Source organism: Athene noctua, chromosome 6 (genome assembly GCF_965140245.1).
Source record: "Athene noctua chromosome 6, bAthNoc1.hap1.1, whole genome shotgun sequence".
Lineage (NCBI taxonomy): Eukaryota > Metazoa > Chordata > Aves > Strigiformes > Strigidae > Athene > Athene noctua.
Window position 1 is genome coordinate 41,995,703 of NC_134042.1, and position 27,828 is coordinate 42,023,530.

Below are 27,828 nucleotides of genomic sequence, written 5' to 3' on the forward strand. Positions count from 1 at the left end.
AGAACTGGTAGTAAAATGTGGCTGAGATTTTTTCTCTTCATATTAGGAAATACTGCGTTGTACTAAAGCAGAGCTTGCAGAGATTTAGCATGACATATGTATTCTGTGGTCTCAAAGTCATGAACTCTTGAATTGTAAGAAACTAAATACAAGTGATAGAGTTAGGCTAACTTGATTGTGCAGCTGTTCAGGAACGCAGAAATTTTCTGGGACATTTATGTGTCCCTTAAGTGCTTCAGATAATTGTTCACTTAATGTGAACTATTCTGTTCAAAGCAGACATAACTTGAGACTACGCTGGCTGTTTTTGACGCTGTTGGAAGGGAATCGGTGTTCTATACAATCCACCACATTGATTCAAACTCAGATAACTTGGTCTTTAGACATTTGAAGCATGCTCTCACTGAAGTTGTCATAGGGCATATCTGTGCACTTCACATCTTTTATCCCTTTTCTTACCAATAAGAAAACTCACTTGTCTTTTAAATTCAGAGACAGTAGTGTGAAGCTATTCAGTCTTTCTTAGTACTTGGCTCTGCCTACCGAGAATACCAAATAATTTGATCATACTTGGTTTGTGAAAAGTTTTCCGTTGATGCTGATTATCTGGTTGGTGTCAATGGCAGGAATCCATAGAGGATCCTATCATCTTTTCTGTTAGAGAACATTTTTTTTTTAATAGGTTCCTGAAAGACTTTTTTCCCTCCATTCCAAATTCTGATTAAATCTCTCCAAATAGTTATCCAGTGACTGTCTCCTTTATATCCTTTATTGCAGGTGTTTCTTCAGATGAGTTACATGTATAAATCTGAGACAGTCTTACATTTAGGGGTAGGGGGGTCCTGTTGAATTTTTTTATGGTGGGGAGGGGAGAACTTCTGATGTCCGTTACTGGGTTCTAGCAGAGTGGAACAGATAATTCAGTTTGATTCTATACACTAAGCCCAGTGTCTCCTACTTTATCCTTTTTCAGCTTCTGAAACACTGTGAAAGAAGGGAGCTCTGATCATGTGGCAAATTCCTTTAGAAAGTGCAAGATTCTCCTCCAAGCCCCCCTGGATTAATGAATCAGAAGGGTGTAAGGAGGCCTGTTTAAGGGGAATAAAAAGTATTTATAATTCAAGGTGATATGAAATACATATGAGGTGTTTGTCTCCTAATCTGGACAGTACAGACCTCAGAAGTAGCGGGTAATTCAACATTGTGTTAGCTAACAGAAGGGCAAGAGTGATTCTGACATACAGAGGACAAGATCTAGGTGTGGTTCACCTACCAATAGCTGAGTTTTCTGACAGGTGGCTGGTGCAGATCATTGCTTTTAGATCACAGAGCAGACATTTGGTTCTAAGGTTGATCTTGTTGGGATGGGGTTGTTGCAAGAATATCTGTGACTGTAAAAATGGCTTTACTGGGTCAAACCAAACAGTGCAATTCCCAGTAGTGACTGATAACAGCTCCATAGGTAGGAAGATAAGAACAGGGTAATGATAGTCCTATTTCCAGGTTCTAACAAATTGCCATGCAAGGAAATCTGAAGTGAGAAGTAGTTACTGTGCATATTTTTGGTATCATCTGGTGGGGCTTTAGACATAATCATGCTGCACAACTGGTTTTGGACGGCTTGATTTTTCAAGAACTGTCTACATTACCCTCTATTTCTATGTGTTCCTCTGCCATGTTGGTGATCTGTGCTTCTTGATTTTCTGCTTTGGGAGTAGATCAATCTCTTGGTTTAGTAATGTGATCCTTCAGGCACTCTGTAGGAACTTACGGTTTTCCTTCTGGTTTGGTAGTATTCCATGCAGATTACAGAGTGCAAATGTCAAAGATTGTCTAGAAGAGAAAGTAATTTAGTATTCCTTGCCTGAAACTGCAGTTAGAATAATGTAGATTGGGTTTTGTTTCAATAGGCTTCAGGCAAGGTTACATTTAGCCTATTTTCCTGTCATAGGTGAGCCACTATCTGAGACAGTTCATACTGTAGTGGGACTAGTTTCATATAGTATTTGCAGAATTATGTCTTTTCAGATTTCTCCACCTTTCAGGATCATGTTAAATGACTTAATGATTTAGTCTGTCCTCTCCATGTATTTCTTTTGCTTTTACAGGTGCTTTGGAGCTGAGCACAGTGGTACAATGCCCAATTCATTAGCTTGTCTGCCTGTCACTTCATGAGGGGGATGCTCTTGTATTTAATTGCATTTTTGTTTTGAATGTTGATGTCTTTATTTCATTCTATTTTTAAATTCATGCAAAGTGTCAGGAAAGCAAAAGAAGACTGACTGGGTCCCAGTTCACAAATACTGCTTAGAGTGGCTTAGGAGACCTGAAGATAAAGAACACTACACAGTTCATTATAACTCCTTAGCTTTTTGTCCTTTTTGAAGTTGTATAGTTTATTGCAGCTGGCTGTCCTGAGCAGTGAGAGCACATTCCAAATAAAGGGGTTAGAGGGTAAATAGCCATAGCCCCTAAGTTACTTTGTTCTTCTCCCTTCCCCCATTCTGTGCATGCTATGCTGTCTAACCAGGGAGAAAACAACAAAGCTGCAAATTCTGAATTTCGTAATAATTGAAAGAAAAGGTATCACCAGGTAGCAAATGTGATTTCTGTTCTTCTGTTTAGGAGAATATGGGTTAAGAATCTTGGCAGAGTCAGAAAACAGAGCAAGGAGCTTACTGTGATGATTGAGTGTTTAAAGTTGCATAAATTAATTGAAATTGAGAGAAAACGTCACATATTCCAAAATCATTATAGTAACATTTTTAAGGCTGGGTTATAATTACAGTTACTGCTTTTATAGGAGTAAGCCCATCTTTTTTGATGGAGTTAAAGGCACTGATATCTAATCTAAGTGTTTTAGTAAAACAGGAATTAAAAATACTTAGTGTATACTTTTTTCTTTTGAGGACCATGTAGAGATCATAACATATGGTACTCTTCCTTACACTTTTTAGGATTAACTTTTACCACAGGAAAAAGTGTTCCACATTGTCTGCCCTAGGCATCTGTTCCCTTAGAAGTGCTTACCTTTTTCCACATGGGGAATCTTAAGCACTTAGCCTTGATTATCTTAAACGTGCCTAGGTTAAATACCTGTAGTAACCAAAATTAGACCATTTTAGCATCAAGAAAGAAGTGGAGATTCCAGCATAGCACGGCATTTTGTGTTAACGTTTTACATATGCTGTGCAATTTTTTTAACAGGTAATATTGATGTCTGCTTCCCTCAACTGTAAAGAACTTGCTGATTACTTTGCACTTCCAGTTCATGATGGTCTGAATCCAGCCTGTGTATTTAAGGTGGAAGGCAAACCTTATGCAATTGAAGAATATTATCTTGATGATTTGAAGCACACTGTTCATGTCAAGGTATTGTAAATACAGCTTTATTTCTTTGGACATAGTAAGAAAAAACTTGGAATAGTCAGTTTGAAAGTTGTGTGATAAAACCACAAATAAATATTTTTACATTGCAGTTCTAGATAAGAACTAATATATGATGATAAAACAGGAGTTTCCTTACCAGCAGCCTAGTTTTTCTTTGTACTTCGTTCTTTTTCATGTACAGAAATGGAATGTAAAGGGCTGGGAATTTTAAGTAGTATATGGCATTTTGTTTGGTAGTTTGCATCCAAGATGAACAATGTCAAAGTCTGTGCAGAAGGTAACAAGGGGTTTTATAGATCTCTTTGAATATAGCTGATGAACTCAGGGGGTATTTCCTGTGTTGGTTCATATTGCTGTTATGTGTCCAAGGCAGAAAGAGCTAGGAAATGAAGAGAGTCATCAGAAAAGAAGCGTTTATGAATAGAAGTGTGACGTTATCAAGTTGGCTTCTCTTTATCAGCTGAGGCTTACACGCTTCCAATTTTTTCCTTTTCTTTTTCAATATTCTCAGCTGTTATGCAGTAGTTCAGAGCATATTTATGTTGTAGCCATGGAGGCCACCATGGCAAATACGTAATTTTGAGAAATGAAAATATATTAGAATAATAGATAGTTGCCAAATTCCTGGTGGCCGCTTTACAGCCTATATGGCTGCACTGGAGAGTTGCTGCTCTAAAGTCTAAGGAAGGTAGTAATGACTGAAAGTTCATTTGCTGTGTCAGTCTTTAGCTGATAAAATATATTTGTTTGTAGAGCCTCTGACATGCTATTGTCTATGCAGCTACATGCTATACGACAGATAATGAAGGAGTAAATTTGAGTTTGAATTAATCTGGTATCTGTGGTTGTACACTAGGAGTTTGTTTTGCAATTGAAAAACAGCTCTGTATAAATTTGAGTGTCTGAACTATGAACTCATAATACTGAACTCAGTATTGTGGTCCAAGGCAAGAAATAAACAGGTTGAAGCAAAGTAGAACAAATGCACTCAGGGTTTAATAGTGACAATCACTCTACAAAAACCTGGGGCATGGGAGTAATTATTGGTCAATTTTGATAATTCAGAGCACTGTTATAATGTTAATACAATGAAGAAAACGGGGGATGCACTTAAAAAGTAGAAGTATGTGAACATACGGTTATTTGGCTTTCATCCCTCAATTCAGCAGAAACTAACTGAGAGAAGTAAAACATGTAGTTTATGGGAAACCCAGAAGAAAACATTTGCTTATGCTGTACAGAGCACAGGCATTAGTTATGCCTCAACACAGGCAAGCTGAAATAAAAGGCTGTCAACTGTTGAAGTTTTAATGCAGTCAAAAAAATAAACTAAATGCATATAGCAGTTGGCCCATCAGTTTTTTATACATTAGTATGGCAGCTCAGATAATATGGAGGAGGTTATATAATACGAGTTTTGCAAAAGATATTTGGTGATAGGTGCCAACAAAAAGATAACTAAGAAATTCAGTAAGAAGTTTATTTCAGTCAGGTTGCATTTGTCATAGCTGCACTTTGAGCACTTTCACCTCAGAGATTGCGAACAAAAGGAACTGCTTTCTGTGCTTGTGCCTTTTTATACTTTTTTTTTTTTACTTTCTCTGTGTACATGAGCATTTAGGTTTTTTCTTTAATTTTTTTTTTTAAAGTATTTGTCTGTTTCTTTATGTTGTATTGTCCTAGCTTATAGCCATTCCTGTTCAGTAGAAGGAGGAGAGTACCTTAGGGCAACAATAGAAGCACATAAGTGCTCTTGCAGTTTTATTTTTAAAATGCATAAAACAATGGAAGGACTAAGATGATTTAGGTTACATCCTAATAATAATGAAAGCAGAGCTTGAGTGTTAAGGCAGTTAATGAGTTAATGTTGCTGTATGGAAGCAGGGGCACATCTTTCATCATGCTAAAAATCAAAAACAGTTAGATGACTGCCTGAGGTACAGGCTTCAGGCTTTAGTTCTTAATATTTTATTTTTGTCTGTAAAAGCCTGTAAAATTCACATAAAAGAATACAGAAGCTAAAAGAAAAAAACAGTCTTTGCTTTTTAGATAAACAGAATTTTGTCAAGTTTCCTTTTGATTTTAAAATTAATAACTATAAAATCAGATTACATAAATCATAACTCATTCCTTTTAAAGTATCTTGATTGAAATCAGTTTAGTCCTTTGTAACTGTCTTGTTTGCTGTGAGGTATGAACCTTTTTCCCTTCTCAAAATAATTGGATGTTGCAGTACAAATGTAGAATTCTTTTATGAATGCAGCAGAACTCCTGGCTTTGTCACTCGTTTCTGTAGGTGATAATGTTTTAAAACCATGCTTGAAAATAAAAATTTTCTTTGAGTCGTTCTGATTTGGATAATTTGGGAATTCAGTGATCCGGGTTGTGATTTGGAAGATAAATAGAAATGCCAGTCATTATTTTTTCTTCCGTATGCCTGTTTGTAGTAAATTCTTTGCTCTAGTTGAATCAAAGATAACGCTTTCCACTTGAATTGCTTCATTTGTAGGAAAGAATGAAAATAGGAAGGAAGGAAGGAAGGAACTCTTCAGTGTAGCACTGGTTTACCCTTGCCCAGATATTGGGTCATTTAACTGTTTAATTTTTGAGTATAGCTTTATAAAAAGTAGATTCTTTTTCTTTTGGCATAATGGCCTTTTTAAGCACATTGTTCTGGATATTTAACTGGATTGTTATTTTGTCATATTTGCACCCTCTAAGCCCAAAGGAATCAGTGAAACAAAGGTTTTGATGAAAAATGCATGAAGGTTGTATCTATAGCCAAATTTAAAGGTAATTGTCTAAATGGTTACTTGTTGCTATAGTATATTATTGGAGGTATCAAATGCAAATTAATTTTATAGTTAATTCTGTGACCAGATTTTAAAAATGCAGCAGCTAGGGGGTCTAGATGTTAGTCTGTGGCAGTAAATCTGTGAAATCCTGTGTATACTTCTTACCTAAGGCAAAAAACGAGAGTCCCAGTTTTGGCCTGCAAATGTAAAAATTCCTTCATGTCCCTGGACCTGAAGTCAGAGTCCAGATGAAAGGTAGTGAACTGCTGTCAAAAGCTATTCTGATTATGTTGTTTTCTTGCAGTCAGCTCTGGGTTTTGGATTTGCTGCTTGTCATGTTGCTACCTTTTATTAGGAGTGCTGTGGCAGCCTTGTCATGTTACAGAATAGTAGAGGTACAATTGGTAATAAAATTGAAAAGACAAACTTGACAGTTATTTAAGCAGGGATAATATAAAATCAAAAATCTTATGTCCAAGCAGCCCAGAAAAGATAAATTCCTTGGATTATCGCACATGCTGGGGAAACAAAAGTACTACTTCTCAAAACTACTAGAATGTTGTCTGTGGTTTCTCAGGGATTAATCACGCTTCATTGGAAAAGTATTACTGTAGTGGATGTAAAATATAGTTAGAAGCTCTGGCGAGTTGTACACCTGAAAAGTCTACCTGGCTGCTTGATTTGAAGGGGTCAGAGAAGTGGAAAGAATGTTGTTAAGTTCTTACAGATGGCTTTTTTTGATCTTTCAATCTCTTTTCTACCAGAAGAATAATTGGGATAATTTTCTCGGGGTTTTCAGAAAGGAGTCTTTCTGCAGACATCAAGGTGACCTAGGTTTGACATGATGTAGTGTTCTAAGTTGGCTGTTCTGGGTAAGGGCTTGAAGGCCGGGAAGTGAGGTTGCAGTAGCAAAACATGATCTAAATCAGTGTTGCCAAATTGGTGGTAGCAGTAGTGCTTTTGTGATTCTGTCATGAGCCCCTTCAGAAAGGGAAACCGATAGAAAAATAATTAACTTCATTTTAATAGTTTAGATAGTTCCATTTTCTATGGTTTTAGCTCTCTGAAACCTCTCTACTAGATCAGATGTGTACAGCTGCAGACCAGATTTTGGATCAGGTTTAAACTGTTTTGGCACTGAACCTTGAACATGCAGTCCCAGTGCTGGAGCTGGAAAGAATCAAATGACACTTCTGTTTTCTCTGCCTTTCTCCCAAGAACACCTTGGGAGACTGTGACAAATTAGAGTCAAACCTGTTGGGTTTGGTTTTTTTTGTTTGGTTGGTTTTTTTTAGATTAATTCTTCTTCCCACATTCTTATTTACACTTGGATAGGTTTATAGGTAGCAGTAATACCTCTTTCTGGTTTTTGTTTTGCTCTGTTAGATAAGATAAGTCATTACTATTCTTCTTTTATGAGAGAGTCTCTTTGTTCTTCTGGTCATTGAAGTAGTCATAATTTGCTTCTGTTCAAGTTTGGCTGATCCCCTTAAAACCTGGTAGGAATTGCAGATGTATTGTCAGTCCTCATCCATTTCCCCAGCATCAGGGACTGAGTATCTGTTGGCTTCAATAGTTATTCTACTTCAAAGGCTGGCAAGTATGCTGGCTGAAAGCTTTGAGTCACTTTAGAGTGAGGGGCAGTTCTGTACATTGTCACTAACACATCACACTCTTAGAGTGACCTTTCCTGACGTAGGGTCATGTTTGCTTTCAGTAGCATTACACTGGAAAAGAGCTATTTTCTTATGATCAAAGTAGCAGGTCCAGGGGCTTCTTTATTTTCAACCAATACACTATCTGCTTGTATTCAGAATTTGCAATCCTCAGATGCATGTGTTTACACATTGTCTTACTGGATGTCATCTCACTCCAGACAATGGAAGGATGCATTATATGAATGATACTCTTACCAGTACACATATGATGCATTCCAATGTTATCAGTATATATTTCTCAGTTCTTTTTTGCTCATTGAAAACTTTGGCAGAATCTTCTAACTGAATTGGAGTAAGTGTGTAATCCTAATTTTATGCTTGATTAAAATAAAAACAAATCTCTAAAATGTGGACAGTTGACAAATACCTTCTGCTTCTTTCACAGGGAAGCCTGCAATATCTTAGTCCTGTGTGTAGAAACATTAAGTATTACTCTTGACCATTCAGCTTACATTTTGAATTTCTTTCCAGGGGTGGCTCTTTCCATACACTCTATATCATTGTTAAAAGTCCCCAGCTGCACTTGTGTCTTACCTTATGTTGGTATTTATCTGTATGTATTTACCAGTTACTACTGACTATTACATTTTTACTGTTATCATGCAGTCCAGTTCTTACAGAATGTTATGCTTAAAGCACAAATGCTTGGTTTTCACTGTTGCTTCAGTTATAGTACCATTCTTTAAAATGAAAATTAGAAGTCCAAGCCTAAATAAAGCTGTATTTGAATAATAAAATACTATTGTAGGGTATCAAGCAACAGGTGAAGGTGACTGGTAGGCTAGGAGAAGTATTTGCTTAAGCATAAATGTAAAAATGGAGGTTTGCTAGCTAGTGCAAAAATACATGATTTCTTAAAGCATACACAGACACACAATCACTTGAACCTGTTGGGAAAATGTTGGATTACTTAAACTGTTAGATTTCAGCATAGAAGTAAATAAAATATTTCACTTGAGAGTAGAGGGAGGGAAAAGGAAAGAACTTCAACGACATAATAGGAGGGAGAGAAATGCAATTTGTCTGTAGGATTTCTAATCATGTGCAGTATGTGGAAGGCAGATTACGCAGTAATACAAGTCTAGAAAAGTTACAGCTAGCAATTAATCCAGTAAAGAGTTTCCACTAGAATGAGGAGAAACCCTGAGAATGAAAGGTGAGCAGTGATCAAAAGCTGTTTTCCATACAAGGGGAAGACGTGTGATATGATAGACCATTCCCAGAGCATGTTTAGTTCATTAAACTTTTTTTTTAAACTGAAATGAGATTTAATTACTGTCTTTGTTCTGAAGACTTGATGGTTTCTGTTCTTAAATAGTAAAGCTGTGAGTTTGTCACAGAATGCTAGAAAACAATATAGACAATCATCATAGAATCTCAGAACTGTCTAGGTTGCAAAAGACCTTGAAGATCACCTAGTCCCATCATTAACCGAACATTGACAGTTCCCAACTACACCATATCTCTCAGCACTGTGTCAACCCGACTCTTAAACACCTCCAGGGATGGGGACTCCACCACTGCCCTGGGCAGCCCATTCCAACGCCGAACAGCTTGTTCTGTAAAGAAATGCTTCCTAATATGTAGTCTAAACCTTCCCTGGTGCAACTTGAGGCCATTACCTCTTGTCCTATCGCTTATTACTTGGTTAAAGAGGCTCATCCCCAGCTCTCTGCAACCTCCTTTCAGGTAGCTGTAGAGGGCGATGAGGTCTCCCCTCAGCCTCCTCTTCTCCAGACTAAACACCCCCAGTTCCCTCAGCGCTCCTCCTACGACCTGTGCTCCAGATCCTGCACCAGCTCCGTTGCCCTTCTCTGGACACGCTCGAGTCATTCAATGTCCTTTTTGTAGTGAGGGGCCCAAAACTGAACACAGGAATCGAGGTGCGGCCTCACCAGTGCTGAGTACAGGGGTCAGATCCCTTCCCTGTCCCTGCTGGCCACGCCATTGCTGACACAAGCCAGGATGCCATTGGCCTTCTTGGCCACCTGGGCACACTGCTGGCTCCTGTTCAGTTGACTGTCAGTCAACACCCCCAGGTCCCTCTCTGACTGGCAGCTCTCCAGCCACTCCTCCCCAAGCCTGTAGCGCTGCTGGGGGTTGTTGTGGCCCAAGGGCAGCCCCCGGCATTTGGCCTTATTGAAACTCCTCCAGTTGGCCTCAGCCCATGGCTCCAGCCTGTCCAGGTCTCTCTGCAGAGCCTCCCTACCCTCGAGCAGATCAACACTCCCACCCAACTGGGTGTCATCTGCAAATTGACTGAGGATGCACTTGATCCCCTCGTCCAGATCATCAATAAGGATGGGAGTTGCCCCAAAAGTGAGCCCTGCGGGACACCACTTGTGACCATCTGCCAACCGGATTTAACTCCATTCACCACAACTCTTTGGGCCTGGCCCTCCAGCCAGTTTTTTACCCAGCAAAGCATGTGCCCATCAAAGCCACAAGCTTCTCCAGGAGAATGCTGTGGGAAACAGTGTCAAAGGCCTTGCTAAAGTCAAGGTAGACAACATACACAGCCTTTCGCTCATCCAATAAATGGGTCTCCCTGTCGTAGATCAGGTTCATCAGGCAGAACCTGCCTTTCATAAACCCATGCTAACTGGGCCTGATCATCTGGTTGTCCCATGTGTGTTGTGTGATGGTACTCAGGATGAGCTGCTTCATCAGATTCCCAGGCACCAAAGTCAAGCTGACAGGCCTGTAATTTCCCAGATCATCCTTCTAACCCTTCTTATATATGGGCGTCACATTGGCCAATTTTCAGTCAGTCGGGACCTCCCTGGTCAGCCAGGACTGCTGGGAAATGATGGAAAGCGGCTTGGCAAGCACCCCAGCCAGCTCCTTCAGCACCCTCGGGTGTATCCCATCTGGTTCCATAGACCTGAGTATGTCTGCGTGGTGCAGTAGGTCACTGACTGTCTCCTCCTGGATTGTGGGGGGGTTGTTCTCCCAGTCTCTGTCTTCTGACTGAGGAGGCTGAATTCCCTCAGTGCAACTAGTCTTGACTGAGGCAAAGAAGGCATCAGGCACCTCAGCCTTTTCCTCATCACTTGTTACCATGTTTCCTCCTGCATCTAGCAGGGGATTGAGGCTCTGCCGGGTCTTTTTTCGCTATTGACATAGAAAAATTTATTGTTTTCCTTCATTCCTGAAGCCAGATTAATTTCTAGCTGGGGTTTAGACCTCCTGATTTCTGCCCTGCATAGCCTCACAGCATCTTTGTAATGATTGTGAGTCTCTAGACCCTTGTTCCAAAAGCTGGAAACTCTCCTTTTCTCCCTGCGTTGCAGCCAAAGCTCCCTGTTCAGCCAGGGTGGTCTTCTCTGCCACCAGCTTCTCTTACAGCACCTGGGGACAACCTGCTCCTGTGCCATTAAGACTTTCTTCTTAAAGAGTGCCCAGCCTTCCTGGACCCCTGTACCCTTCAAGACCAACTCCCAAGAGATCCTGTCAAGCAGGTGCCTAAACAAGACAAAGTCAGCCCTCTGAAGTCCAGGATGTCAGTTCTGCTGCCCCCTCTCCTGGCCTCTCTAAAAACAGAGAACTCATTTTGTGATCGCTGTGCCCTAGTCAGCCTCCAACCACCACGTCATCCACCAGTCCTTCTCTGTTCACAAAGAGAAGGTCCAGCAGGACACCTTTGCTGGTTGGTTCACTCATCAGCTGTGTCAGGAGTTATCTGCCACACATTCCAGGAATCTCTGGGACTGGTCCCGCTCTGCTGTGTTGTATTTCCAGCAGATGTCTGTGAAGTTAAAGTCTCCTACAAGAACAAGGGCAAGTGATAGTGAGATTTTTCTTAAGTGCCTATAGAATATTTCATCCACCTCTTTGTCCTGGTTGGCTGGACTACAGTAGACTCCTACTATAACATCTGCCCTGTTGGTCTTCACCCTGATTTTAATGCAAAGACACTCCACCGTATTTTCACTACACTTGTACACAGAGCAATCATAACAGTCCCTAACATACAGAGCCACCCCACCACCTCTCCTTCCTTGTCTGTCCCTCCTGAAGAGCTTGTAGCCATCAGTTGGCATGCTCTAGTCATGGGAGACATCCCACCATGTTTCTGTAATAGCCACTACATCATAATTTTCCTGTTTCATCATGGCTTCAAGCTCCTCCTGTTTGTTACCCATGCTGTGTGCATTGGTGTACATGCACTTCAGATGGGCTGATATTTTGCCCCCTTCCCCCTTCAAATCTAGTTTAAAGTGCTCCCAGCAGGTACATTGTGTACAACACAACCGTAGGTCTTTGACAGGGTATGACCTAAAACACAAGATCCATTATATGCAAAGACAGTTTAAATGAGAAAGATACACGATTTATTTGGCAATCAGGTAGAGACCTGCATTATAGCACCTGTGAGAAGGATTGTACCAGTGTTACACAAATTTCTCTCTTTCTTATCATCCTGTTCCCATGGGTTGTGGTTAACATTTTTGGATAAGGAGTATGCCCTGTAAAGGTTAGGGAATGGAGTGTGGCTAGTGCTTATCTTCAGTAAATATCAAAAGTATTTTTTTAGCATTAGAATGGTAGGATGTTTGAAGGAAGATGTCTATTTAGAAGGTAATGAATGCTCTAGATTAAAGTACTTCCTTGCACAGCTTCTGTGGTAGATCAGTTTTAATCAAAAGGCACTTGACAGATTGACACACATATGGGATCTATAGTCTTTTGCCTGTTATACTGTGTTATTCTCAATATTTTCTTCTCCACACAGCTTCCTTATCAAAGCATTGAGGAACCAGTGATAGTAATGGAAATGTATGAAGTAGCAGTGTCTTTGATTCAGTCATTTGATGAGTTGGAGATGAAGAACAATAGGTAAGATACAGTTCAAGATCTGGAATCAGTGGTTCTTTGGGGAAATGACACTTAATTAAGGCACAGCAGCAGCCCGTGTATTAGAGTTATTAGTGGTAAGTTAATTTTCTGTGCATCTCTGCTTTTATATATTGCTGTGATTTCTGCTCAGGGTAGTCATACAAAGACTGCTTGTATGTCTTAATGAATGCACTGTGTTCTTGAAATACACTTCATGCCCAGGAGTGTAAGTGATCATTCAAGCCAGCCATGTTACATGGAAACTAGCATACTTGCTGCAGACCAGAGCTGAATATTATTTATATGAAGAATAAAACCAGAACTACTATTTTGTGTTACAAACTAAAACATACGTTATGCCATGAAAAAAAGAATGCAAAGAATGCATTAATTTTTGCTGGCTGTTTTACTAATGCCTTACTGTCTTTTGAAATAAGTAAAATTAATTTGTTACTCTCTGTTATATAAATTGATGTTTAGTATTTAAAAATGTAGTAAAGTTGCTTCTACAATTTTGGTCTTACACTGAGTCTGTATTTAGTTTAGGAATGTTTTTTGTTCCCGTATATTCTAATCATTTATAAAAGTATGGTGAAGAAATAATTTTGTCTTATAAGCTTAATTTTATTTCAAATTTAGTATTAAGTTAATTTTGAAATTTTAAGAAAGCATTACTTAAGTTGACTTGAGCAGCTATCAAGTGAAACACTGAAGTAAAAGTGTTGATGAAGGTACATAAAAATTTGGCACTAACTTTTTTACAATATGTAGTGACTTCTGAGCTTTTTTGGGATGATTTCTTTTATCTTTTCAATTAAGCTGTTTTACTGTAGTTTAGAATAGCCAAATTAAACTATCTTTTTGCCCTTCGTGGAAGCCATGTTGGCTGTTGCCAACCACCTCCTTATTTTCCATGTGCCCTAGCATAATTTCCAGGAAGATCCCCTCCATGATCTTGATGGGCACAGAGGTGATACTGACTGGCCTGTAATTCCCTGGGTCTTCTTTTTTACCCTTTTAAAAAAGGGAGGTTATGTTTCCCCTTTTCCAGTCAGTGGGAACTCCACCAAACTGCCACAACTCCTCACATATGATGGAGAGTGGTGTAGCCACTTCATCCGCTAGTTCCCTCAGGACCTACAGATGCATCTCATCAGTCCCATGGACTTAGGCACCATCAGGTTCCTTAGATGGTCTCAGACCTGATCTTTTCCAACAGTGAGCTGTTCTTCATTCTCCCAGTCCCTGCCTTTGCCTTCTGCAACTTCAACGGTGTGACTGGAGCAGTTGCAGTGAAAACTAAGACAAAAAAGTCATTGAGTACCTCAGCCTTCTCCATGTCCTTGATAACCACATCCCCTGTTTTCTTCTGGAGAGGGCTTACAGTTTCCGTAGTCTTTCATCACCAACATGCCAACATAGAAGCTTTTCTTCCTGGCCAGATTGAATTCCGTCAGGGCTTTGCCTTTCCGAACCTGATCCATGTTTGCTTGGACAATTTTTCTGTATTCCTCCCAGGCTACCTGTCCTTGCTTCACCCTCTGTAGGCTTCCTTTTTGTGTTTGATCCATGAACATCCATTGTTACGTATCTTCCATTAAAAACTATACTTGCCATTCATTATATAGCTTGAGAGACTTTCAAGATGCCTGAAAAAATTTTACGTCAGGAATGATTGCAACAAAAAATATGAGTTCTATATTATGTTAATGTGATTTTAGCTTCTTAACTTGTAACAGATTGATTGAAGATGTCTCCCTTAAAGTTTATGTCATGACCTATAACTCTTGATAATGGTGAGCTTCTTTACATGCTAGGCTTTTGTTAAAGGTGTCTGGTGATATTTTTAGAACGCAAGAGGATTACATAAACTTGTAAAACTATTGAATAAGCTTCCGTAGAATTCTGTAGTAGTATACTATGTTTTCATTTTAAGATCTTTGGTAACCTAATTTTGAATGCTTTCATTGCTAAATAAGAATTTTTCTCTTTTGACATAATTTTGAAGAGAAAACTAAACCTAATGCTGTAGTTCCCATGTTTATATACCATGTTTTTCAGAAAGCATACTTGCAAACAGTGTTTTGAATTCCATTTTTTCAGGAAGTTTAAATAATACATGTTATGAAGAGTGTGCAGTTCTGCTTATTCTTTCAGAGTGAAATAACTTGGGGTAATAAAATAGTCTGAGGCTGTAAAACTAATCAAACTGTGTATTCTTGTTAGGGAGGAAAAACCCATGAGTGTTACATCAAAGCAGGGAAGTGTGCTAGTATTTTTACCAGGTGAGTATACATCTTAATAAATTTATTTTTCCTTACTTGCATTTAACGAGCTTTCTTCTGGCACTTCTTCCAGAGATTTATGAAACACGTATTTAACTGGGCTTGATTGGTCTATCTGGATATTTTTCTTGCGGACTTGTTTAAATATGGCAATAATAGGAAGAGGTGTGAGTCAAAAATTTTAGGACTTTGTATGTTTGAAAAATGAAGTTGCAGGAATAAAATTAATTCTACAATTGATTCACAGAAATTCAGGTGCTCAATTTTTTATATTAATTATTAAATATTGTATGAAGTTCCTAGGATTCTTTGAGGCATTTTCTTATCTTCATATAGTGTAGGTTTTATTTAGATTCTTACTGAAGAAGTCAAAATTCACTTTTTTCTTTCCATGTACATTGGTTGGTGTAGTAGGAGTGGTAACTGCATGATAACATAGCAATTAATGATCACAGAAGCAATTATATATAGTTTTAGTTGTCTTTAAACAGTCAACCTAAGTTATCTTACAGCGCCACTAAATTCTAACTAAGAGGTTCAAGTAAGGATGACAGCTAAAACAAAAGCATGCAATATTTTTTGTGTAACTAGGCTGTACTAGGTTTCCTGAGTATCACAAACCTGTTACGTGGTGGTTTCAGGTATTTTATGTTCTAGTGGAGAGTTGCCTCAGAGTCAGGAGCAGCTGATTCCTTGGGCATGGTGAGGTCTATCCCTACCAGGACTTTCTAACTCTCTGTAAAATCTTTATGAATGTCACTTCCCTGCTGTGTTGAGCTTTGCAACAGATGTGCTAGTGCTAGGACTGGAAACACAGCACACCAGCACAAAAATATACTGTACTTGCTGAGTAGCTTTCAGTGGAGGGTGCTCCCTGGCAGCTAGAAGGCGTTTGAGCTGCCTTTCTGGGAGTTACCCTCTTTATAGAATCAGTGGGTAGAAGGAATTACTTAATTGTGTCAGTGTAGGACCCATTCCAGTTTGCCATTAATAAAGTAGGGAGACCATCTCCATTGCCTCTGGCTTCTCATATTGGTGTTGGTCTGGTGTGCTTTCAGGCTTCCTCAGGCTCTCTGCGTCTTCATTTCCGGCTGAAATTACTCTTGAGCACTTTCAGTTCCCAAGTCCTTTTTATCTTTCACTTTGAGGTGTTTTTTACTGTGTTGCTATCCCTGATGGCTTATAACTGCAACTGATAAAATTAAACTTTTTGTTCAAATACATTTGGTATATTCATGAAAACCTGTGTAGATAGTGCTTGCTGAATGAGCTGGTGCTCAGTTTTGGTTTGTATTGTTGTTCAGTGTTTAACCTTGGCCTGTTTTATAACTGAATACTCAAGACTGATCTTGAATGTGGGATTAGCAAATACATCTTGAAATTTTCTTCACAAATAGCCTTTATACAGAACTGGAGAAGAGGGGAGGAGACCCCTCAGTTCAGAAGAGGGCAGCTGAGACAGAGATTTGGGTAAAAATAACCTCCACATTTAGGACGTTGATTTGAGATGCCTAGATTTTTTGAGTGCTTACAATTACATAGAATTTTGTACATTCAAAATAACACTCCCATTGACATTTCAAGCTGAGTAGGCATCAGCAGTCAGAAAGTGTAGTGCCATGCTGAGCAGTACTGCTAAGTAATTTTTGCCCACTGTCTTTGTGGAACTCGGTGATGGGGCAGAATCTGCTTCCATAGAGCAGCTGCAGCTGTCTTTGAGTAGGATACCATCTTTTCTCTTCCTGTTGTAATTGCCTGTCTTGTTCAGTAGTTATTTTTTTTTATGTTCCTGAGTCTGATTCTTTATAGATAAATATCCTTCAGTGCTCAGCTCTCTGATTCCAGAGCTAGTCTGTCCCTAGGTGCAAGGTGATAAAATGTCATGTTAAACTGTACAGTGATTTTTCTTTTTAAATATATGCATAAATATGTTCCTAGTGAGCTGCATTAAGTTTGTACAATCAATCTTAGTTCTGACAATTTTTGAAGTGCTTGACATGGCAACCCTAATGTTTCCTGAGCATATATTTTGACATAGAGTTTTTTAGACTCTTTAAAGAACAGACTGGAAAAAGAGATCAGACTGTACCGACTGAATCATCACTGAGCTACACCTTCAAGTGTCTAACATGCTTCTGATGGGCTAAATGAAAGCAACAGTAGATTGTCATCCTCTTCAGCAGCTTGCAGAAGATGGGGGCAGCCTGATTTCTCAGTGCTTTGCATGCACTTGCTGATGGCAGGAATTGCATAGCTTAAAGCTTTAGGGTTTTCTTTCAGAGGGATTCTGCTGTTAGTGTCCTAAGCTTTTATCTGTTCTACTTGTGTCAGTGTTTTTGTCTGTTTTGTACTTTTTGCACTTCTCCATGCCCAACTCTCCTTATCGTCTTGGTATGTTTGCCAAACAGATATTTTTACTAGTTACTGTTTCATTCCAAGATCCATCTCTCCTGGTAGTAGCCCTTTGTTCTGTAGGTGTCATGATCAACTCTTGTCTCTTCCAGAACTGGGCAGAAGATACTACCTGCTGTGTCCAGTCAGTAATTACTAGACTGATAAATAATTACTATTAATATTAGCTATGCAGGGTCTGCTTCTACCAATCACGGATCAAGCTTCTTTTAATTATTTTTAAACATAAATTGGATTCAAGCATTGGTGTCTTACTCAGATATGTAACTAGGCAGTACGGCAAGGAGGAAGCATTAGCTAGCTAGACAGTGGAGCAGTCACCTGGGATCAGGTAGGTCTGGCAGGCTATGTCCAAACAGACCTTAGCATGGGGGTGTTATATTTTCTCTGTATCTTTAATTACGTGCTCTAGTTCATGAACAGATACATATTTTTCTATATTACAATATTCTTAAAAACTGGTACTGGTTTTATATTTCCTAGTTTGCATGTTTTTTCCCTAGAGTGCTGAAGGTGTTTTGCTTAGACTTTTGTTAATTGTTTCATTATTGTGCTAGTCATTAATTTGTTACTTGGCCAGGTATTTGCATTCTCAAGTACTCTTCATTTCAGCTGTGATGTAACTTAAGCTTCCTGAATGTCTTTTTTAGATTCTAATGATGTTGATTTCCTCTGTAGCAGCCTCGCACAAAGGACATCTCTGAGACTTCCAAATTTCCCTCTGATTGCCCTACCACCACTGTGGGGTTTTTTCCTTCCTCCAACTCATCTCTCAGCCCTGACTTCTTTTATCTTCCTTACCTATAGTCCCTTACCTTGCCCTCATTTTCCAGTTTCAATCTTTCTGACTCCAGTAGTTGATTAATCTCCATGTTCTTCAGTTTCTTTTCCCAGCCAACCTTGTATTATCACCATGCTGGTTTCTTGTTGAGTATGTTTATCCTGTTCTTGCCCCACTTCCTTGCTTTCTGGCATTTTTTCCTTGCTCAGCTTAACTCAGCCATGATGTCCAGCCCATCACTTATCCTTCTTTCCTCTTGTTCTAAGTTATTCTTGTCTGTTATCTTTCCTGAAAATACCTCTCTTCCTCCACTTGCGATTGTCTTCCTTCCTTCCTTCTCACTTCTGAAGTCAAATAACAGTCATCTAAAGAGTGCATGAATTTTCATATCCAGGTGATCAAAGCTGCATTTAGCCTTACTGAAAATTGCAGCAATCTTGTGCTGCACTTACAGAACAATTTCATTTTTAATATTCAACTGGGGAAACCCAGTGTTGGACAGATTTTTGAAATGGGTCTTTTGGAATTGAAGTCTCAATAAGAAGTAAACTAGGCTTCTCATAGAGGTTTATGCCTGTGGAGGTATTCAGGAAGACAGCAAAAATCCTTTAATCATAAGATTTCCCCTGGCACATGTAAATCCTTGCCCTGGAGAATGGGCACTGGACTGCCAACGGTAAGATGGCTAAGGCAGAAACAACTATTTAAAAAAAAAAAAAAGTTTATTTCCTTGGCCCTGCTCATGGAAACAGCTTCTTTTGGTTGAAATACTCAAATTTGTCCTAAACCAGATATTCAGCATGAGGTGAGAATTGTCAGTTGTTAGGAACTAACACAGGGTCTAATTATGGGACACTGGCAGATGGCCTTTATGTCTGATATTGCCACTGTAGTAAGTGTAAAATTATGCAAAATGGCTCTTGAAAAATTGACTCACAGTGTTTCAGTGACTCATTATTACATTTACTGTTTAACTCTTCTGCTGTTTTATTACACAGTGAAAAGGAGTTAATAAGGAAAGTCAATTAAGAATTCAAGTAGATGTGTGAGAATTGGTTTTATAATTGATAGTGATCACTAAATAGAAAACAAACTATTGATTACTTTTCCCTAGGTTTGAGTGAAATAAACTACATGTATTCATGTCTCTCAAATATCTTTCACAAAAGGTAAGTTAGACCACATTTGTTTCGTTTCAATTATACTTGAACATGAATCCATCAGCTGTATAAGTTCAAAGTACATAATATACAATAATACACAGAGGTGTAATTAATTTTTATGCTGTTACATCAGTAAGTACTTCACTAATATATTTTCTTTAGGTGGCAAGTGTACACACTTCACTCATGTGTGACATTAGAAGAACAAAGTGGTATATTTTTGGCTACAGTTCCTGGCTACAGAAAAGTAAATATTGTTGAATCATTACTTTTAAGTGTGTGAAACCTTTTGCTAGAGTAATAATAGCAAATAATAGAAGTATATAAATTAATATTAGCTGTGCCAACTCAAACCATTGTGTGAAGGCAAAGCAGTTTTGTTTTTTCAAGGTGTAAACTGATTGCCTTTCTTACTAAGCTGTTGCTTTAACTGGTGTTTAGACCTCAAGAGAAGTGCAGTAATAGGAGTTTATCCTCGAATTATTGTGTGATGCTGGTTTTATACTTCAGAATAGTTTGTGCATGTCAATTTTTGCAGCTGCATGACAGTAGTATGCTGCTGGTGGCATTGCATAGCAAAGTAGCCCCCCACTATGGGGGTGTCTTGTACCACACATTTTGGCTAGAAGTGTCTTGCTTTTCTGGATCACTGCTAATGGTGTGATGTTTTGTTATGACCAAGGCATAAGGAAGTATTTCCCTGCTTCCTCTGTATTGTCATATGCTATACTACATTATTATGCCTTTCTGATCTTAGGACAAGAAAATACAAGTTTTCTTGTGTTGTATTGCTTTTTATATGCAGAGCAGAAAAACTATGTTGTCATTACATTTATAATTCTTCATAGCATGTTGGTCTTTTCATGTAGAAACATTAATGTTACTTTCTTTATGCATTTATTGCTCTTTTTTTGCTTCAAAACTCAGATTATTCTAGCTACAAACATAGCTGAGAGCTCTGTAACAATTCCTGATGTTAAGTATGGTAAGTCATCTAAATCTTGTAATTGTGTATACACTGTATTTGTAATGTTGTTCTGTACTTGTGCTAGCCTAAATCTCTAGAATGTCACCATTTTACAAAGCACTCCTGTTGTTTAATTTTGTCAGCTGTTGAATTCTTTCTTTCACAACAGAGAACAGTTTTAAATCAGAATATGTGAACAAATAATAGAGCTACTGAGTGGGGTGTTGGTTTTAATCTTTACTGGAGGGGGGAAAAAAATAATTTTAAATGCAGTAGCAAGCAGAATTAGATCTCATGTCACATGTACCTTACGCTTTTTACTCACATTCTGACTGTATTTTGAAGTAATTGCATGACATTAAGCAATTTCTGATACAGAATGTCTAAATGCAGAAATGGTGGTGTTTTTATGCTTGTCATCTGCACTAACTGTTTATTATATTTATGTTAAAATCTATTTGCAGTTCTGCTAGTATTCAGAGTATCCTGGGTCTGGTGGTTTTATAAATCTAGTGTTCTCCTTACTGATTTTGAAATAATTTGAAACTTTTCTGAAAACACAAAATCAACCAGTATTTTTTTCCACTGTCATGAGGATAAATTGTTCCGTAATAATACTAGATTTTTTTTTTTCTTAATTACAGTGATAGATTTCTGCTTAACTAGAACTTTGGTTTGTGATAAGGAAACTAATTATCAAAGTTTGAGACTTTGCTGGGCATCTAAAGCAAACTGTAATCAAAGAAAAGGTAAGATCACAATAGGTAATGAAATGGAATTTTAGAAGCTAATCTTCATGGAGAATTTTACATTGCTTTTCATTTTATTAACAGTAAAAAAACCACAGATAATTTCTGCCATGAATACTATATACAAAAACATAATTCCTTACCATGTCAGGATAGTAAAATGAGATTAAACAACTATACCTGAATATTTTGTTTTGCTCAAATATTTTTCCAGAGGAATATTTTGTCTTCTATTGAAATAGGCCCACTGCAGCTGTGCTGAAACAAATTCTGTGACTCTGTGGAAAATATTAGAATGCATGGATCATAAAACTTCGGAGGATTCTTTGTTATTTAATAGTAATTTTTTTATCATGGGTCATTTTTAAAAAGGGGAGATAGGTCCTGCTAGGTATTTATTGACTACTTGTGAGTTTCAGCAATAAAGGATTTCATGTCTATTTGTCACTCTTAAATCAGCTGAAATATCCACAGCAGTGTCTCTAGTGTAGACCAGTGTTTGTAGCACAAGTTTAAATAAGATTTCATATCAACTCTTCTAGTAAGACAGTACTCTTAAATACCCAATCTTTTTGTTTCAATGAGAAAGAGTACTAATTAAGTGAATAACAGTGACATCTTCAGATACAAAAATATCTCCATTTTTAAATACTATGAGGACTTCACAATTACAGCTTATGGTGGGTTGACCTTGGCTGGGCACCAGGTGCCTACCAAGCCACTCTATTACTCCCCCGTCCTCAGCTGGACAGGGGTAGAGAAATGATGGCAAAGGGCTCATGCATTGAGATAAGGACAGGGAGATCACTCAGCACTTATCAAGGGGAAAACAGACTTGACTTGGGGAAATTAATTTATTACCAATCAAATCAGAGTAATGTAATGAGAAATAAAACCAAATCTTAAAACACCTTCCCCCCACCCTTCCCTTATTCCCAGGCTTAGCTCCACTCCTGATTTCTCTACCTCCTTCCCCCAAGTGGCACAGAGGGATGGGGAATGGAGGTTGCAGTCAAATTCATCAAACGTTGTCTCTGCTGCTTCTTCCTCCTTACAATCTTCACCTGTTCCAGCGTGGGATCCCTCCCACAGGAGACAGTTCTCAATGAACTGCCCCAGCGTGGGTCCCTTCCCTGGGGTGCAGCCCTTCAGGCACAGCCTGCTCCAGCGTGAATCCCACAGAGGGTCACAAGCCCTGCCAGCAAACCCGCTCCCGCGTGGCTTCCCACGGGGTCACAGCCTCCTTCGGGCACATCCACCTGATCCCGTGTGGGGTCCTCCCGGGCTGCAGGTGGAGATCTGCCCCACCGTGAACCTCCACGGGCTGCAGGGCACAGCTGCCTCACCGTGGGCCGCACCGCGGGCTGCAGGGGAATCTCTGCTCTGGCCCCTGGAGCACCTCCTGCCCCTCCTGCACTGACCTTGTTGTCTGCAGAGCTGGGTCTCTCATTGGCTTTATCGGACATGGGGGAAGCTTCTAGCAGCTTCTCACGGAAGCCACCCCTGTAGCTCCCCTGCTACCAGAACCTTGCCATGGAAACCCAATACACAGATTTATTTCCATTTGGTTTTGGGTTCGTGTAGGTTAGGACAAGCAGCCAATATACAACCAGTGAAAGCAGCATTTTGTATAGCAGACTTGGACTTGTTATACATATGACTTAAAAATATGGACCAATTCTCCAGTGGAGTATTCCCACTGAGTAGAGTACCTTTTAGTTTGGTCAAGTAAATGGTGTTTAGATTTGAGAAAGACTTTCTGAATCAGTGTGTTTCCTATAATGGATAGATCATAAAGATGGTTTTGCTGTTCATCATGGTATCTTAAAAGTTATTTATATAGAAGATTTGTGTTAGCTATAGAGTCAAATAGGAAATCTGAGTATGTTCATTGTGTAAAGAAATACAAATGCAAAGCATTTACCATGCATATAGACTCTTCCGTTTGGGGGTATGCTAAAACTTGCATTGACGTATTTGTCTATATTAAATGTAGATTGGTAGGACTTGTCTTTTTCTGGTTTGAGGAAGTGCATTTTAGCACAGGATTTGTCATGTCTTTTCAGCTGAGAAAGGTGAATGCTGATTTGAGGGCAGTTATGTGAAAGGTATTTGAGTGAAATACTTAAGTAACTCTTTAATTACTGCTGCTATGAAAGCAAAATGATTTAATCTGATCCTCATGTAGGAAAGGATAGAGACAGTGTCTCCACTGGGCCTGTGTGCTGCAGAAGAGCAAAATACTGGTCAGCCTGCAGCATCAGCTGTCACATGCTGCTCAGGTGCCCAGAAGACTTGTAGATGGATGGATTTATAACAGCCTGAATCTTGAGCAGTTTATGAATTGGTGATTTGTTCTTTTATGTGAAGGTCGTGCTGGACGTGTTTCCAAAGGGTACTGTTACAGGCTTGTACACAAGAACTTCTGGACAGACTTTATGCCGGAGAACTTAATACCTGAGATACTGGTAAGACTTTTGGAGAACATTAAGAATTTTTTTTAATGCATGTGGTCATAGAGACAATACAAAGTAGTTTTGCTTTACTTCTCCTGAAGACAGTGTACGATTTGAATAGTTAGTAATAACTGAAACACTGAATAGAATTCAAGTTGATATGTGGAATGGTCTTTGTCAATTACTTAACTTTCTTCATAGAAGGAGATTCATTATAGCAGTAAAATGGATGTGAATTAGAAATAAGCAATTTGTTCAAAAGAAAAATACCCTTAGCTATACAAAAGTAATTGCTGGCTTTAATGAATTGTTAACGTTAACTTATTTTTCATATAAAATACTTAGTCACACTTCTCATGGGGTGAAAGTAACAATAACATTGTCTTCCCTTCAGCGTTGTCCATTGGGGACTACTGTCTTAAAAATAAAAAAGCTTGATATGGGAGGACCAAAAGCATTGCTGGCAACAGCTCTTTCTCCACCCAGTATGGGTGACATTGAACGTACCGTACTTGACCTGAAAGAGGTAGGTATTCTTCTAATGTTGTTAATATCAAGGTAATAAAAATGGACTGTAAAAGTGTTTTTCTTGGTATTTAAGGTTGTAGTAATCTTAATTGGACCCTGAAATAGGAACTGTCTAGAGAATCTTTTCTCACTTTTGACTCTTGTTTGGTTACCATCCTCTTCAGCGTAATTTCTGCAGTTACTTCATTAAAACAGGATTATAATTTCACTAGAGAGTAATCATACTACTTGTGAACTAGCATCTGTGGTGAGAAAAAGTAGAAAACGAGTAAGAGAACTTGAACTCTGTAAGTGCAGTTGTTTATTAATAAAGTAGCAGAATCACACTCTTACACCTTACAGTGTATACATGTCAGCCTGAAGATTCCCTTCTGACCTGTACAAGGAAGTTACCTTTTGCTTTTCAATTTGAAAGTTGATACGGGGTGGAACATACATTGCATTAAACTTCTTTTCCAAGGTGCATAAGAAATTATATTTATATCATTTGTAGCTTGCCTTTATGTCCAATATATGTAGTATACTGTAGTCTACTTTGATTTCAAAATACTAGGCTTTTAAAATGAACTTAAAATTTAATTACAGTTTTGATACTAAATGATGTTGCTTCAAGATAACTGCTTGCTTCTTGTCTCGTTTTCTTACGAACTGGTCTCATATTTACTTTGTCAACTTTTACAAGTGAATAAATTTTAATTTTTCTAGCTGGGAGCACTTAAAACTTGTGTGCAAGCAGAAGATCCACATGATGGTGAGTTGACTTTCTTAGGAAGGGTACTGGCACAGTTGCCAGTGGATCTGCATCTTGGAAAGCTGATAGTCCTTGGACATGTCTTCGGGTGCTTAGAAGAATGCCTTATTATAGGTAACTGAAATAAGAACATGTGAGAACATTTATCTAAAAAACTATTTGCAGGTTTTCATTTTGATTTGGTTTTTTTTTTTTTTTTTTTTTTTTGTAGCTGCGGCACTCTCTTTGCGGAATTTTTTTGTGCTACCTTTCAAACAGTATGTCAGTGGATACAGGTATTACCCTAGATGTTTTGCAACTTTCTGACTGTAACATTTGGGGGCAGATGGCTAAGTTGACCAATAAATATTATTTTCCATGTCATGCATCTTAATTTTCTGTCAAAGTGACAAGCAATGCAAAAAGAAGACTTTCCAGGCCAGCTGAGGTACTGAAATCTATTTTGTTATGAACTAATCAGTATCACAGAGCTAATTCATCCTTTTGTAAGTACAAGATCTGATTCTTCAGCTTTTCCTTTCTGATGTGAACATGTCGCAGTGTCTATTAAATTGTGTTTTTAAAATAGAAAGGATTTTTTATTATTATTATTCTGCCTACACAGTTTACCTTCAGCAAGGAGTTGTGAATAAGAACAAATTAATAAACAAGGTCAATACATTTATTGTAAGGTCCTGGAAGGTGTTAACAGTGTAGTGTTCTGAGCTGTATAATACATTCAACATTTGAAAAAAATATTGTTTATAATTCTTTTTGTTTGTATTGCCAGGAACAAACTGTTTTTTTCTGAGAATAGTAAGAGTGACTGTATTGCAATTGTGAATGCATTTAAGGTAAGTCTCTCTTGGGTCTGTCAGATTTCACTGGAAGATAAGCCAGAAGAGTGATCTTCTCACTTTTGTAGGAACAGTGTATCATTTTGTGCTTTGAAGTTGTTAAAAACTTCACATTGCTCCTAACTACTTAGTGACACTTTTTGAAGGCTGTATCCTGCTATATAGCACTACTAGTTCCAGTTGTTTCTATTGTAATAACCAAAAATAAAATGCAAGAGATAGGTAATATTGGTAGCTTCCTTTTAACCGAGGGCAGTCTGGACTGGTAAATTCTAGTACAGTATGAGTTTGGTATCCCTTTCATCAGACCTCATAGCTTTGACTTTATAAAGTCTGTATATATATTCTGTCCAAATGGGATTTTGGGGTATGCTTGGCTGTTCAGTAGCCTGGTACCATGGACAGAGGTTGCAAGGGGCGCTGGTACAGCACAGGAAAGGTTTCTGCTAGAGGACCTTACTGTTCAGAATCCAGGGTTTTACATTATGGATGGCCTGACATGTTCTGTAATTTTCTGGAGACTCCCAAATCTTCAGCACTTTGGTGAAAGCTAACTTGTTTTTCTGTACTCTGGTGTCAGTGTTTCATGAAGCACACATGGGCACATATGCCACACGTACCCACTGATCCTGAGGCTCAAGCATCATCTATTCTGAATTCCCTTTATCCTTTTGTGTACTATATTTCCTTCCTGTCCTGTTAATCTGAAGGTGGTATTTCTATAAACCAGTATGTTGACCTGGAGGATAAACACAAACATTCAGATAGAGCTTCCTGTGCAGTATCTTTGTGTGAGTGATGTGAAAGTTTGATGGTTTGAATGACTGACTATCAGAAAAGAAATAAGAGAAATAACTTGGTTTAAACTCCCTGGTTCAGATTAGATTTCTTCCAGGGTAGACTGAAGTTCTGTGAATCATTAGCACATCTTTAAGCTCTTTCTTATGAAAAGGTTTCAGTGAGTTACAAAAGATCAAAAGCTTCGGTAGTAGGAAGAGGAGGATCCAGGGAAGTAAAGGTTAATCAGCCTGGTTTAATTGATAAGATTTTAAAAAGAGTTTTTAAAAGAAAAAATAATGTCAAATAAGTAGAGTTTATTTTTCTGACACGTTATATAAGGCCTGGATATGGAAGTGGTGGATGTCAAAAGCATTATTTAAAATCAGTACATCAGGTAGCCTCAATCAAGGTAGGGAAACGCAGTCTGGCTATTCAGCTGTACTAACAGTCAGTGTCCACAGTAAGCCGGAAAATTGTATTACGAGATGACTTGCTGTCAAACTAGAAGAAGTGGATTCTGCAGGCATCTGCCATAGATTTGCTCTTAATAATGAGATTATTTTCATTAATATTTTGGGTATGTTCATTTCTTTTCTACCCCTGTTTTCTGAAATGCATCTGCATCAGAACGGTATCTGAATCAGTCAGTTCCCTTACTTTTGCACCAAAGCAAGAAGAAAATAAAGGTTCTGAAAGTAGCCTGCTTTATTACAGCATCAAATCAAAGGATCTACGTTGTTCTATTTATTTATGAATGTTTGTGTGTGCTTTAATGCTCGGTCCTTCTCCTCTCAGAAAATTGTGTGGATAGTCTGTTCTGTGTTGCTCTATTATCAGGTGGCTGTTGTACCTCTCCTGACACAAATCAGGACTTCCTCCTTTATGGCCTTGGAACATAACATGCTTGGTCTGCTTTTGGAATGTGCTGGAATGATCTGGAATCTTTAAGCTATGTGCAGAAATTCAGTGACCTAAATACTGTGTTTCACATCTATTTGCAGGAGCTGATGACAGGTTTGAGGCAGGGTATGTAATTATAGTTCATCCAGTAATGCTTAACTCCTTTTCAGTCTATAGATGTGGCATTGCATGCCATAACCTCTAAGCTGACTTGAAGGCAGAATAGTTACATCATTAGAATCGTACCATAGAATGGTTTGGGTTGGAAGGGACCTTAAAGATCATCTAGTCCCAACATGCCCCTGGCTTTGAACTTGCAGGGAAGGGGCATCCACAACCTCTCTGGGCAACCTGTTTCAGTGCCTCACCATCCTCACAGTGAATAATTTATTCCTTTAATCTAAATCTACACTCTTTCAGTTTAAAACCATTACCCCTCGTCCTATGACTGTACCCCCTGTTAAGAGTCCCTCCCCAC

General features: G+C 38.6%; 1 protein-coding gene across 1 annotated transcript in view; it reads left to right on the forward strand.

Moving 5' to 3' along the window:
- The window catches only part of TDRD9 (tudor domain containing 9), a 69,505-nt gene that overhangs the window by 15,186 nt on the left and 26,491 nt on the right, over positions 1-27,828 (forward strand). Inside the window, exons 7-18 of the mRNA XM_074908766.1 lie at positions 3,208-3,372; positions 12,639-12,742; positions 14,969-15,027; positions 19,335-19,389; positions 19,546-19,630; positions 20,311-20,368; positions 20,995-21,099; positions 23,470-23,567; positions 23,950-24,081; positions 24,789-24,948; positions 25,046-25,109; positions 25,604-25,667. Coding sequence (XP_074764867.1) covers positions 3,208-3,372; positions 12,639-12,742; positions 14,969-15,027; positions 19,335-19,389; positions 19,546-19,630; positions 20,311-20,368; positions 20,995-21,099; positions 23,470-23,567; positions 23,950-24,081; positions 24,789-24,948; positions 25,046-25,109; positions 25,604-25,667 — 1,149 coding nt within the window. The remainder of the gene's footprint in view (positions 1-3,207; positions 3,373-12,638; positions 12,743-14,968; positions 15,028-19,334; positions 19,390-19,545; positions 19,631-20,310; positions 20,369-20,994; positions 21,100-23,469; positions 23,568-23,949; positions 24,082-24,788; positions 24,949-25,045; positions 25,110-25,603; positions 25,668-27,828) is intronic.